At 29.5% G+C, this 16084-nt stretch overlaps 1 protein-coding gene across 1 annotated transcript in view; it reads left to right on the top strand.

The window, feature by feature from the left end:
- Positions 1–16084, top strand: part of LOC128390073 (putative uncharacterized protein DDB_G0277255) — a 51187-nt gene that overhangs the window by 8278 nt on the left and 26825 nt on the right. The window contains exon 9 of the mRNA XM_053349736.1: positions 10489–10539. Coding sequence (XP_053205711.1) covers positions 10489–10539 — 51 coding nt within the window. The remainder of the gene's footprint in view (positions 1–10488; positions 10540–16084) is intronic.

Here is a 16084-nt window from a genome sequence, read left to right as displayed (position 1 = left end):
AAATTTATGTTAGTTTAACTCACTGATTACTTTTAATTGTAAAACATAACCTTCATCAAATTGTCACCAACTTTTCCGGTTTACTTTCAATGGGAAAAGCCAAATTTTTACCTTTTGATTGTAGCAATTAAACTTTGTTGATTATTAGGACCTTTAAAAGGGAAAATAGATTATCACAAAGCTGAATCTCAGAATTGTAATAATTATCATGGAAAAAATAATGATTGTATTCACATCAACTCTTTCATTTTGCTCTCTCTCTCTCTCTCTCTCTCTCTTACCTGTGTGACTTTTATTGTTGTGTTGATAATATTTGGTTTCCAATGGTTTCCATTGTAAATTACTTGGTTTCAATTGGTAACTAAAAGGAAATGAAGGTAAAAGAGAGGAAGAAAAAAATACGAAAAATCGACAGAGTAAAAAGACAGAGAAAACTAAATTCTATTCTATTGTACAATGTTGATAGTAGGAGATGATGATTATTCTTAATACATGATAAACTCAAATAATAACAATAGTAATCATATAATTCATTTAAACATATAAAATATAATGATTGGTAAAAATAGTAATCAAGGTAAAGAAAATTACTCAATGTCAACCCAAAGAGAAGTCAATTGTTAGCTTACAATTACCACCTCGATAACTTTCATTAACTTTTTCCGTCTCCCACTAATTTTAATCATCATCTTAATTTCACCAAGTACATGAATTAACTTTTCTTTGCATAGAAACGCATTTTAGTTTGTTATTATTACCATGCTAATGTTTACCAATGGACAATTGATAATGATAATGATGTTAATGATGATCATCATCGGTGTTTGTATGCATTACAAGTATTCATGATAATCATTATTATCATTACATATTCATATTTTTTTGTCCAGAATTGTTCATTTCTTGATATTTATTTCTCCATGTTAATGATAAACCCTAAGAGGGAGTGAAGACTTGGAGTGGGATGAAGATGATGATCATCTTATATATACATTTATGTATATACTGGGAGTGGTAACCATACAAAACAATATGATTACGATGATAACAAATAGTTAATATTAAAGTTACTACGGAAAAACAGAGATGATTTTACCTTGTAAAATGATTAATGATTAAATCAAATGAAATCTTGATTTAGACTTTAATTCAGCTGCTCTTTTCCTATCTCTTAGCATTTTCCATGTTAATTCATTGAGTATTATCATTACCATTATCATCATTGTCATAATTATCATTATTTTAACATGATGATTATGATAATTAATACCTGTGTTGTTATTATTACAGTAATTAACTTTTCCTTATTGGAAAATTATTTGTTTCGTAATGAATGAACTTGAAATAAGATATTACAGAGATTTAAGTAATTGAAATTATTCAGTTCAGTTGAACTTTGGTGTGATGATATAAATCTGATTGAGTGGCTAAGAAAATGAATGGTAATGACAATGATTATAATGATATTCAAACTTTATCCATTTCCTTCATGATGGTGAAAATCAATGTGATATCTTTTTCCCTCATCCATGAAAATTGTGATACATTTGAGATACATTACTGAATAGATTGATGATGATGATGATGATGATGATGATGATGATAATGTTGAAAAAGTCACGTGGTTAACATTTTATGTCTGGTTTAGCTGACCTTGAATTTGATGATCAGATTCATGATGATGATCTATGTAGTATTGGATGATAAAGGAGGGTAAGAAAGGGAGTTCTAAAAACTGATGAATGAATGAGTAGAGAGAGGGAGTAAAAAGTTCTGAATGTATGTGAGTATTTTTTGTGTGCATTTATGAAAATATAGGTGAAAGAGAGAGAGAGAGAGAAAGAGGGAGTATATTCACCTGAGCTGAAAAGTAAGGTGATGGTTAGTCTGATGATGATGGTCGATAGGGATCGATGTGGTTTGGTAATCGATATGAAAAAGGTTTATCCATGAATCTACAGTATCTCATTCACCATTTCTCAGGGAAATCCCTTCTTTAAATTCATTCACATTCACACACACACATCAATACACATTTATCATCATCACATCATCTCTCCCTCATCAACAGCTGATGATAAAAAAATGAGTAGCATTGTTTATATTACTAAAACTCCATGTGACTTTTTTTCATCATCATCATATTGATTCATAGTAGCAATTTTTTTCTTGTTTATCTTATTGATTAACCAATAATTTCACCATGTAAGATATTCATTTATTGAGATGAATAAATATCTATTGAATGTTAGAATGTGTATTCTATTGAATAATCAAAGTAGATTCATGATGATTTATCTTCCCTCCTCCTCCTCTCTCTCTTGTAACTAATCAATCAAAAAACAAAGTTATTTGATTAATTATCTTTTTAAATTGTGCATCAAATTAAGTAACAATAAACAAAAGGAAAAAGTTAAATAGTAAATTATGATTATCATTTTGCCCTAGAAAACTTTTCGACCTGAAATGTTAATCTTTTGTACCATAATCTTGAATCACATTAAGAGGTTTATCCTCCCACCCTCATCCACTCCTTCAATCTACCACCTTCTTGATCATCATCTTTACAGAAGCCTTTGCAATAATGATGAGGATAATGAAGATAAACAATGTCACTAGACGATTTGTCATTGAATTAAACCTTGGGAGTTTCAAATCCAATTCCATCACTTTTTCAAATCTCTTGATTATCAATTGTATCTCACGAAACTAATTTAATTCATCACCGAAACAATCAACTTTGATACATTTTTTTTTTGTTCTAATCATAATTTAAGTTACCAAAGTAAAGGGTTAATTATGATTACTATTGAAATGATCATGATTGTTGTTTCATGATATAAGTTTTCATCTTTATGTGTCTCATGAATACTCACAATTCATTGTCATCTTTTCCTCATCTTAGATGAAAATTTTTTTTCTTATTCTCTTTCGTTTGATCATCATAATTTAGTTGCTGCTTTTTTTCAAAAATTAATACAATTTAATTCAATTGTAGTAGTTAGTTAATTGAACTAGTTTCCTGTCAATTTTGACTCCCACTTTATTATTATGGTTATCATTGTTATCTTCATCATCATCACTATTTTCATTAACTCCCGTTTGAATATATTATATTTTATGAATATAACACAATAGGAGTAAGAAAAAAAAGTTCATAGTAAATATTATTCACAATGAATAGAAATGTTCAGTTTCATGAGGAAGATAAAGATGAAAAACATGATGATGATGAGGTGAAGTCAACTCTCTCTCTCTCTCCTTTATCTCTCAATGTTGACATGAAATAAAACTTTGTTATGTATTAAATTCAGTATTGAAAATAAAAGTAATGCTAAAAGAGAAAGTCAAATTAACTAATAACATATAAATTAGTATGATTATTGTTATTACATTGATTTTGATTATATATTAATCAAATTAATTGTCTATAGTTGGTGATTACAATGAAGGGGAAACTAATTAAGAGATGATAATCAACTGTTGATGACTTTCGGTGATGATTATTATTAATATACATTAACCATTGTGCGGTTATCATCATGATTGCTTAATTAACAATGAAATATTGAACATAATGGTCAGTCAATTGATTTGCAATTGTTTTTTATCTTTCATAATGATTCTGATTATAATGATGACAATAGATGAAAAATCTTTCTCATCATTTTTTCTGTTCATCTTTTCAAGAGATAATGTTCAACTTTAGCTGAATGAAAGTTCTGATAATGATGATCATCTCTCTCTCCCTCTTACACATTCGTGTCACAGAACCGAGAAGCTTTTTCATGATTCCATCTTCATCATCACTTTTCTCTCTCTCTTTACGCACCAATCTAGCTAATAAACTGATTGGTTTGATGCTCCAATTGATTACTAACAATTCAGCTCATACTGATCATCTCATGATGATGATAATCATCAAATGGATTATCTGAGTTCATCTTATTGTCACTTTTGCCCTTTCACATGTTCATTCATTGATTTTACTTTTTTTTACCATTTAAGTAACTATTTAATTCTTGAGAAAAAAAAAATAATCCCAACTATCATAGCGACAATTTAATCTAATAACAATGATAATGTGCTTAATAAGACGTTACAACCATTAATTAACTTGTCTGCTGATTCGATTGTTTTACTTTTCTATAAATTAAGTTTACCATTGTAACCATTTTTAATCATTTCCAAGTTAATTAACTTTAATTTCAAATCAACTAAAAATATCGTTGACTTGACACCATTTTGACTGAAAAAAAAATGCAAAATTAAATTAACTGACTGTTTAACTGATACAATTAATATATGAAAGCTTATCACTAATCCAGGTTGTAAATTGTATTGTGATGATCACAGTTTACAAATCAATACATCATCTCAACAATCAATTGGCCATAAATTGATTGTTGAACATATTCAATCAAAATCACAAATGATTTATGCTTTTACCAGCAAATAGTCAAGTGTATAGTTACTTTAACAATAGTAAACAATTTATGCTGAGTTGATATTTTTTTATTACCATGGACTTGAAAAAAAGGGATGAGGATGAAAAAAAAACTCCAAGATGAGATGGAGATAAAGATTTGAATGGTTTTGAATGTGAAAGAAAAAAAAATGAATGATAAAGTGAATCTTTTCAGCTGAGATTTAATAGTTTTCCTATGGTTACCATTATATTTGGAGGATCTGAAGATGATGATGATAATAATCAGCATTTATCTTGTGGCTTTTGATGATATTTTGATCCTTATTAAATTGTCACAAATTCAATTGTTGTAAATCATTAAATCAACCGAAATCTAGGTTATCCTTTTTTTATTATTGTTGATATATTTTAATATTCAATATTTACCGTTACCATTGATTTAGAACTGTAATTCAGCCACGTGATGTAAGATTTGGTTTTCTTTTTTTAATATTCGATAGCAATTTGATCATGTGTACAATCAAATTTGATTATCACAATTGTGATGTGATCAATGTGATAAATATAATAGTTAATAATGTAACTTATCAATTCTCGCATCATAATCAACCAGCCAGAGCGATTTATTTATATCCACCAAGAGCTTAACATTTAGTGACAATTTTAATTGTGTTGATTGTGTTAATATAATTTGTGTTCTGTATTTGAAAAAAAAAGTTAATTTAATTGCTCAAAATCTTAATATTATTATTATTATAAATATTTTCCAATCAAAGATCAACTAAAACTTACTTTTCTTGCTTAATATTTATTGATTGTGTTATGATCATTTAAATTCAACAATTAAACATGATGATGATTGTTTTCCCTTGCGAAATCAAATTAAATATAATCAGGCAACTTAATTGTCGTATAACAATTGATAAATTGAATTGTAAAATGGTTATAAATTAATCACAAACCCGAACAATAACAATTATCATAAATTTTTAGTTGTTGTTTTTTCACTATTATTTAATAGTGAACAGTTTCAGGTTAATCATGATGATTGTTAGTTGATTGTTTTCCATGCCTATCATATGATTAATATTGTATTTAGATACAGACTCTTGAGATCACTCAGAGTATTATGGATAATGATGATAATGATGATGAAACAAAAGTTATCCTTTTTTCGTGTTGATAACCTATTAACTAAACCCGAATTGAAAGTTATCATATATATATAATATTCATTTTATTATTATTATTATATTATTATTATTTAATGTACTCTTTGGTTGGCATAGTTACCTGTGTAATTTGTATCCAAGGTGATGATGATGATGAAAAGTAAGGGGATGATGATGATGATGATGATGATGTTTAGATGATGATAAACATACAGAACGATAAGGAAGAGACATTTTTTGTCTCTTTGGCAACGTAAACTTAAAATACAATAAAAAATATCATCATAATACAATAATGATGATGTTGATGACGATTATTGTATTAATAATAATAATAATAATAATGGTGTTATTTGAATATCTCTCATTTTTTTTTCACTACCTGGAAATTTGTAATAAAATCTATTGTTGTTTTTGTTGATGTTCAGGTAAAACCGTTACATAAGTCGATAAGTCTGATTGAATGGTCATTTTCGGATAAAAGTGGCCTCATTAGCTTTTAAAAGTGGGTCAAAAAGTTAGAATTCAACTTGATGGTCAAGTGAAGGTCGTTTTGTAGAGATGAACATTTAACTTGATCTGAGTTTAAATTGAATAGCTAACGATTGTGCTTGTTTAATTAACCAAATTTTGATTCATTAATTGAGTTGATGGTTTTGTAGGTTATGATGAGAAAGATTCATTGTGCTTGATGGTTAACATGATGATGGAGAAATAAAAATTTCCCTTGAGATGCTTTTGATGATGAAGATGATCCTTCAACTTTTTCTCGACAAGATTTTGCCTTTTTTTTTTTGCTTAATCACTTGTCCATTGATTATGACAATGAAAAAAAAGGATGAAGCTGATTTATATGTGTACAGAAGATGCTGATTCTTGATACTTGCTGATGAGGATGAAATGAGATGATAAAAAAGATGAGGTGATGAAGATTTTTTCTTTGAAAAAAACTCATCGGTATTTTTTTTGTCAATGTAACAGTTATTGAATTTTAATCTCTTCTTTAAATCCTTGAAATACTCATGATAAACTTAACCCTCTCCAAACACGTCATGGTAATTGCTGTGATTTACATAAGTAATTTTCTGATATTAATAGAAATATAAAAAATTTTGATTTCTGTCAATCGAGTTCACATCATAAACAGAAAATGATGAAGATGCTGTAACCTTGGAAAAAGATGGCGATCTCATTATATTTACATCGTTTTATCGGATTCACCATGAAACTTTCAGGGAAACTTTTAGTCCAATAAAGTTAATAATTAGTCGAGATTAATTGCTAAGCCAAATTCTGATTATTTTCTTTATCCGGAAATTATGAATATTGATAAGTTTTCTCATTCATTTTCGATTGTGATAACTTTGAATTCTCTCTGTAATTATAAAGATTGATGATCATCGGAAGTTTTAATGTAAAATCTTGAACATTTCAAACGAATTTCAAAATCAACGAAATTATTGAATTGTAACGATGATTGTTCATGATCAGAATTATTAATATCCAAGTAAAAAACTTTGATTGGGAAATTTTTTTATCAAACCAATCAAATTAATTGAATATAATAATATTAATTATGATCACTTTTCATTATGAAATGAGGGATCATCATTATCATCATTATGATTAGTGTTATTGTTTGAAATGAATGTGAAAAAAAATCAAGAAATTAATTTATTGAGGTAATTATTATTATCGTAGTAATTAATAATCAATCAAATGTTATAACAATCAGATAGATATAAAAAATAGCAATAATAACAATAATACTTATTACAAATCATCATCATCTTGGAAACAATTAACTTTTGTCTCTGTATATCAATTATTACCATGTAATCAGTTGATTGTAATCATCTTATCAGATAATGATGATGATAACAATTGTCAATGAGATGAAGATGAAGATGATGAAGTTTGGTTTAAACCTAAACATGATTGACAATTGCTTGATTTCTGAGTCTTTGATATTTCACCAAAATGAAAATGAAACATGTTAATATCACATATATGAATCGAGAACTTGAGACAATTAATATTTTATCAATTAATTGGAAAACTGGGATATTCTGAATGAAAGATTACTCAGAATAAGATGAATGTTGGAATGAAAAAACTCAGGAAAAGATTATCTCAGTCTCTATGTTAACTGTTACAATGATTAAGATGAAATAACAAGATCTTCCTTCCGTATCTTCATCTTCATCTTCCTTTTCCTCTTTCTTTCCACAATCATCACACATAATAAAAAGAAATCCTATTAAAAATCTTATCCTTTTCCTCATCATCATCATCATGATTGTTGTTGTTGAAGATAATACAACCTAAGATAAGAGTAATGATGATAAGTCCAAGGTGAGGTTATAAGGTGAGAGATACAATGACAGTTAAGTCTATTGATATTATCATTTCTATGGATAAAAATACTTTAGTTGACTTTACTCTTTCTATTTTTCTTACTTTTCTTCTGTTAGGGAATTATATTATATCTGTATCAGCCTCATGTTATCATCATGGTTTTCACTGTTCATTTCAGACAGGTTATATTGAGCCTACTAGCCCATGAAATTGTCTTTAACCTCCCATGAGATTGACCTAGGCCACATAAAAATACACCAAGAGGTTATCAGGATATAATATTATGTTATACTGGAATAATATACCTCATCTAATAATAAAAATATCACTGTGATCACTGAATATTCAGATTACTTTTTTTTTCTTATCATTATCCTCACTATCATGGTTATTACTCTGTTTTTTCTTACTCCGAATTTGTTTCAAGTTACTGACCAATGGCCACTATTAGCTTTCTTATATTATACTTCCTGTTCAAGAGAAAGCACCATAGATCAATCAGTGAGAAGGCAAAGATATTCAGGAGTATATCATGATCGTGATTACCTTTGTGACTCTCTCTCTCTCTCTCTCTCTTGCTCCTTTTCCTTGTTAATAATCTCTGAAGTTGATTGAGCAAATTAGAAATTAAATGAAATCAGCATGAGAAAAGGAGGATGTGGTTGAGTAAGAGAAGAGGATGGAAAACAGTCTGAATATAAACAAGATTCTTACATTTTCAATGAACTTCATGGTAACTTTAGTCTGAACTTCACCTTGATGTGAATTCATTCATCTTGAATAATTGTTAACATTTTACTTGTTCATAAAGTGAACTAACTTCCCTCATCCCAGTTTAACACTACTACTATTCAAATGGTCAGTTAAAAAATAACATTCATCTTCTGTCCATCAATCTTTTAACATATTGAAACTGATTTTGCTTTTATTCAATTTGTTTTCCTATTTATCATGATATCAACATTTTCTGTTGATTGTTATTAAATAATATCTAAATCATTTAAATCAATAGATTATTATTATAACAAATTTCAAGGAGGAATATGTAATAAGCTGTATCTAGATTGGATTTTGCTAATTGTATCAATTTATCACTAGTTAGGTTGTTACTTAGCAGTCTTATTGCCGATATCACAATTTATCATCAACTACAATTGATGAAAATCATTTAATTATCATAATTTGTATCTCAGGATTAACATTGTTACTTGATTATTGTGATTAATGATTTTAACTTTTTGGTTTCATCATTAATTCAACTAATCATTATCATTAGCATTTTCATCTTGATGATTTAGTATTAAATATAAATGATATCAACAATTTTGACTCACTTAATTTATTTACAAATAAACAATTAGAATGACTGACCAACTAATTGATTGCATCTTGACCCAATCAAGTTTACCTTAAGATGTTGACCCAGAGATTATCTGTCATCTGATATCGTCCGTATCCCTTGTCCACCCACTTCCTGAATATCCTCATCTTGTTACAAGTAATTTCATCGTCATCATATTGCGAAAACTTTATCATCTTCTAACAATATTGAGTCTTTTTCACTTTGATTATATTTTTGATCCTTGGTCACCTTCATTAATCTGTAATTAAGGCTTTAGACACAACAACCATTTACTGGACAATCTGTTAACAATTACTTTATTTTCTTGAAGGACTATTTAGTGATTAGTTAATTGCAGTTAACTTTTTGTTTTTCTCAATCAACTTAACTAACTTTTCGGCAACAACATTAAATATAACAGCAGCTTTCAATCATAATAACACCAAAGACCAGCATGCAACAAACAATGAAAATGAAATGGATCAAAGTACAGTTACTCTAATAATTATTTCTATATATTAAATTATCTTTATGGACAAAATTATGATGAGAGGGGAAAGATATGGAACAGAGTGAGAGAAAGAGAGAGAAAAAAATTGTGAAGAAAAGTAAAAGTTTCCTTTGGTCAAATTGATATTAAAAGACCATAGACTCGACAAAGGTGATGGAGATAAAGATGAAGATGAAGATGTGGGAGGATGGAGAAGGTGAAAACTCTCTCTCTCTCTCTCTCTCTCTCTCTCTCTCTCTCTCTCTCTCTCTCTCACTCACTCACTCTATTTCTTTTCTTTTCTTTCTACCCTCCTTTCTGACAGTTTAGTTGACACAGATCATTTATCATCTGTTTAGTTAATATACTAATCATATGTTGATTAAAGGGTTAGCAATGGATTGAAAAAGTTGAAGTTGATTTAGATTGAGATTCAAAGTTAATCTTTATTTGTTTGGGTTCAACTGAAATTAATCATTGATTGTTGATTACTATTGTTGTAATTGATTAAAATTTACAACATAAATTATATTTAAAGCTACTTTTTTTAAACAGTAACTTATTGTGATCTATGGTAAAACTGATTTATCATATTTATCTTATGTTTGTTTATGTTTTCGTGAAATAATAATTTTTTTTTTGAAAAAACTTTATGTTTACCGTTATAATTAATTGTTTTTTATTTTCATTCCTTTAGGTAAGGAACTGATTACATCTATTAACGTTCCCGATATGAGTTGGGACCAATGTAAGTTTTATGTCTCATGTTATATTAGTATTTATTAGCTTTAATTACTAAACAATTAATTTAGCTACCTAATGAGAAATGAGATTTTGCATAAATTAAGAAAATTTTTCTTGTGAATTTCATTTGAAAGCATTGATCTCAATTCAATCATGAACCATTTCCCATGAAATTGAAGCGATTTTGAGGAAACATAACTGAATCTGAATATAGTTGTGATTCCCATTCCTGAGCAACATTTTAAATTGATCATAATTCAATTGATTATTATTATGGTTTACACGTTATTATTTACGTAATTTTTTTTATTCCAAATTTAATTCAATTCACAATCTTAAGTATGAGATAATAATATTGATGATAAATGGATTTGCTTCAATGTACACAAAATGATGATATCTTTTGATTTAATCTGATTTCTTTAAATTTTAAATCAAATTAATAGTTAAATCAACTAACCATGAGATTCATGATAAAAAAAAGATGTGAATCAAGATAAACATGTTAAATGTGTAAGTGAATTGAATGAATGATATTCAGTCTGTGTTGATCTGTCAAATTGTTATCTCTTCTCATTGTTGATTATCATTCAGAAATCATTTGTATCATTGATGATGATGATTAAGATGAAGAGACAGAATTAATAAAGTAGAAGATGAAAGATGAGGATAACTTGGTAACAGCAGCAATAGTGATAAACATGAGTAGAAAAAGCAAAAGAGAGAGAGAGAGAATTAATTTGTTCGAATAAGAGAAAGAGGGTGGGGTGGGAGGACATTTCACCCATTGGCCAATGATGAAGATGATGAGGGAACCCGAAATTAATTTGATCATCTTTATCTTTCTCTCGTTCCTCTGTAATTTCACCATTTAAAATGATATTATCTTCAATGTTGATTTTGTATCTTCCTCCGCATCCTTTAAGACAAATGAGTTGATCATCATCAGCATTTTTTTATCATTATCACGATCATCATAATCATCTGAGTCCTTTCAATGTATTCGAATATCAATCCTTCCCTGATTACTTTTTTTGCATCAATTATTGTCTTTGTTTAAGTGAGCGTACGGATGATGATGATGATGAGTAGAAGATGAAAAGATGATGAGGATGCTGGTTCAAGTGTTTTATCTTTCCCTTTCAAAGTCTTAATGGTTTGGAAAATGAATGAATTGATTTAATTCAAAAATATCTCATGATTCAACTGTTGAAGATTCATGATTATGATAGAAAAATGGAAATAGTTTGTTAATACAATTTACCGTTACTCAGATTAATAATATCGCTAATGAATCAAAACTTTTTTTTACTTCAATTTGATTGTTGTGTTTTTTTCCCTTGCCAATGATTAATTTTTTAATTTCATTCATCTGATACTCACTTAATCATTGAAGACTTTTTTTTACATTGGTTATTCATTGATAATTTATTGTAACTGTAATAATATTATCTAGTTATTAATAAGCCATGGGGAAAGGGAGCAAGTCAAGTTGAAACTCCCACTGATTGTGAAATTAATTGTCGTTAACTGGAAACAATTTAAATGTCATTTTTTCTGTAAATGTTATTTATTCATATTTAATTGCTGAATTAGCGAGTGTTAGTTGAGTTAGTTAGTTGATTGCATACAATTTAAATGTTTCACTGTGATTAAAATTTATCATTTTCTGTATCTTTAAACTTTGATCCTTATCCTCATCTTAATGTGTCAATATTTACTTAATTGTTTATTTCAATGTTACTCTTTTAATTTGATCGGACAAATTTACAATGTTTATCAAACTGACCACGGTCCAGTTATCAAAAAATTAACTTTGAATTGGATTTACCAGTTGAATCCTTTTAATCTCAAGTCTAAACTAATCTTAAGCTTAATCATCATAAAGATTGGAAAGTAATTGATGAGACAAAAGATTAACTAATAATCACTGAATTAAATTCATCCATTTTCATGAACAAGTTCACTTGAGGATAAAACTGATTACCATGTCAAAGAATCAAATTTCCTGATTGTTAACAATCATTTGATTCTTGATTTCGTTTAATTGATAAACATTGTTGAGTAACAACAAGATAATTCCTTTGATTGTTTGTAATCAAATCCTTTCATCTCTCTCTCTCTCTCTCTTGTTTCGATAATCCGGAGATTAGCCACCTTACTCAAACTGTTTCAATTAAATCACCGCAATAATCACATTAAACTAATCAATTAGTTGTTATTCGAAATATATGATTATAATGTAAAACTTAGATTATTACACTGTTAATAATTTTAAATATAACATAATCGGAGTTGGTTGCCAACTGGCTTTATACAAAAGAAAATGGAGGATGAGGATGAAGATAAGGACGAGGGAGCGAGGAAGAAGGGAGAGAGAGAGGGGAAAAAGTGGTTTGAGTGATGATGATGATGATGGTACCAGGTGAACCAACAGGTTTGTTCACCTGGCCAAAGTTGTTGAGACATCTTCCGGTGGCCATCCTCGTAAAGTCCCTTTTACGATAATAACAATCCAAACGACTCAGTCCAAATTCCATATCGAAGGTTGCAGTTAGGTTGTTCCATGTGCGATTACCAAGGAGTACATAGAGAATATTAAAGAAAATATAATGGTTATAAACTATAAGTTGTAAATTGATTAAGATGTTTAAGTTTGCGTTAATTGAATTTTTTTTTTTTTTGACTTATGACAATAATAACTAATTGTCTAAGTATATTTTTTTTATAATTCGTTTTGTGTATTTTTTTTTTGTTTCCCAACACCAATAATACCAAAGTATATATTATAAGTAAGATAAATTTAATCTAGTTGATTATAAATCAGCCCAATCCCATGTCGAAACCGGTGTATATGATCTTTGTTCAATAGGTTCAACTGGGAACACGAATAATTGATGAAAAGCTTTCTCATCTGAGGTTAAGGCATGTAAATCAAGGCCTTCTAGTTCAGGGATACGGCGGTGACGAATAACTGAAGATGGTTCAGTTTCTTTTTTCCAATCTTTCCAATTTTTATCGAGTGCGATGAAGTCTTCAATTTTTTCTTTTGTTGGCAGCTTCCCATGTGTTAAGAGTAGCTTTGTGGCCTTTTCATAACATTTTAGCGTTGCTCGAGCGTCTCTTTCCGATGAATGTCCTTGTATCAATGATTTTGAATTATCTCGATCCCAGAATTTAATGGCGAAGAATTTTACCAGTTTGGAGAGAGCTATTGGTTGTTTATCCAACGATTGATTGAACATCGTTGCGGTATCGACAACCTTTACTCCATAATGAAACAAAAATTCTTGATCTATTCCTAGATGTTCTAGATCATTACCACCATGAACGATAACTCTTTTATGAGCCAGAATCTCCTTCAATCTTGATTGGACATTAGTTAAAGGAACTCCATCAGCGAAATCCTCAATCTGAATACCTGTGATGGCTGTTTTCGGATCTTTCATTCTTGTCCAATTTTTGATAGACGCGAAGTAAAGATCGTGACATTGACCTTTATTACAACCAACCCATCCAACTACATTAACACAACCGACTGTTCTTCCACCACCATAACCTTCAGCGTCAACAGCAACCGTTTTAATCTTCTCATCAGGAGGTCCAATGGGTTTTAATAAAGCCAAATACTGTGGATTGAACTCATGATTTCTTCTGAACCAGGGTTTACCTTCGTAGACCGTGAAACATTTACGGCCAACGCTATTTGATTCCCCAAGATTTCCTGCAATTGACATGATGGTTTTATCCCTTTTGGGATTTTCTGGGCAAACAGTTCTCATATGCCCCAGTTCCAAACAGTAAGAGCAAACTCTGCACTGATCTCGCTTGTGGTCTTTACCGTAACAAGCGGTGCAATGACGATATCCAATATTAATTCGTTCTTTTGCCGGCAGTCTAGCGACATTCATTTCCTCGAACAGTTTACTTCTCATTTCGATCAGCGTGGAGAATCCAAAGGCTTGTATCGTCAGTTTCACGAATTTCGAGAAAGACGGATCAGTAGTGAAATACCTGTAATTTCTTTCTCGATTGTATGGGTATTTGAAGTGGAAATAGTCTGGTCGGATGTTTCTGATTCAACCAACGTGACGGTTCCAACTAGCGTGTACGACTTTCTTCTTTTCCTTCGCCTGTTCTTTCGATTTTACGAACGCCATTGGTTTGCATCGATTATTTCGTTCATCAAATTTCTGGAGCCACGGTTCATGTTGAATATTTGTTTTGTTTTTTGTTTTTTTTTTAACAACCTAAATTTCAAATAACTATGGAAATTTTATTAAGAAGAAATAATAATAAAGAAATAAAATAACCGATTAGTAAGATAATAAAGTGATTAGATAAAACATAATAATGATGATGATTGTTGGTTAAAATGATTAGAATGCTGAAATTAATTGTGGTGATTGTATTGTTGTTGGCGCTGGTATATACACCGAACGGGCTTTCAAATGGTTAACACACAATATGTATATATAGTTGGAATTAAGACACAGAGAAATATGAAAGACAATTCTTTTCCAACCAATACAAAATGAATACGTATATTCTTTTAGCTTCCAATTTAATTTGTTGCAATTGATCTCTTGCATGTCCACAAGCTCAATTTCAAAAGCTGGGACATCAGTTTCTAAATATCTTAATGCTTTTCTTTTATATCAAATGTATTGTTGTTTGAGTTGAAGTCGATCTCTTGTCCAATTAAAATTTCCAACAGAAAATGATTCTGATGGGGACAAGATGAATGGATTATTTGGACAAGTATAATTTTTTCCATCGATCGTTATATTTCGATTGATACAAAAAATATGGATGTTTTGTAACCAAAAGATTACTTGAGAAACGAAAGTTTTGGCTTCGTAGGTGAGCAGTCAGAAATTTTCCAATAAGCATTTGTTTCTTGCAAAGTCTCAGCTTCATCACAATGAAAGTACTCATCAGTTGGGGCTGGAGCAGATACAGCTTTGATTTTGTTAGTTTGTACCGGACACAATTGTTTTGAGTATAAATCTAACAAGAATGTTTTTGGGCCAATATAATCCACCATACAGTACGATTGATTAATTAGTTTAACCAATTTGTTGAATGTTTCGATTTCAACAAAGTCTTGTTTTCACTTATGATTGGTACACTATAGTCAAGGTTATTGAATTATCATTATTATGATTACAACTGAATGTCTTTGTTTTTAGAACCGGGCATCGATTCTTGCAAGGTGGATCTAGTTTTAGTGAATTATAGAGTTCATTTAGATTTCCAGTACTTTTGAAATTACTTATTGCTCTAGAGATATGAGTGAACCGTTGGATAAGTTCAATGAAATCGATGAATAGGGTTGACATTACTTCTTCCAATCTATTCACTCTCATTTCTAATTTCTCTAAACTCTCAACAATAGTGTGAATATTCTTTGTTATATTACTAACAACTTTTGAAATTGATTCATCGTTGAATCTCGTAGCATAGCTGTTCTTAAGATGTCATTACGGACGGACGAGATCTCGCCTATAAATTGAAGTTTTTTCTCCACTCCAAATCTGGACGATTGA

Source organism: Panonychus citri, unplaced genomic scaffold, assembly GCF_014898815.1.
Source record: "Panonychus citri isolate SS breed McGregor unplaced genomic scaffold, ASM1489881v1 Contig00114, whole genome shotgun sequence".
NCBI lineage: Eukaryota > Metazoa > Arthropoda > Arachnida > Trombidiformes > Tetranychidae > Panonychus > Panonychus citri.
This window is presented reverse-complemented; position numbering and strand designations above follow the sequence as displayed.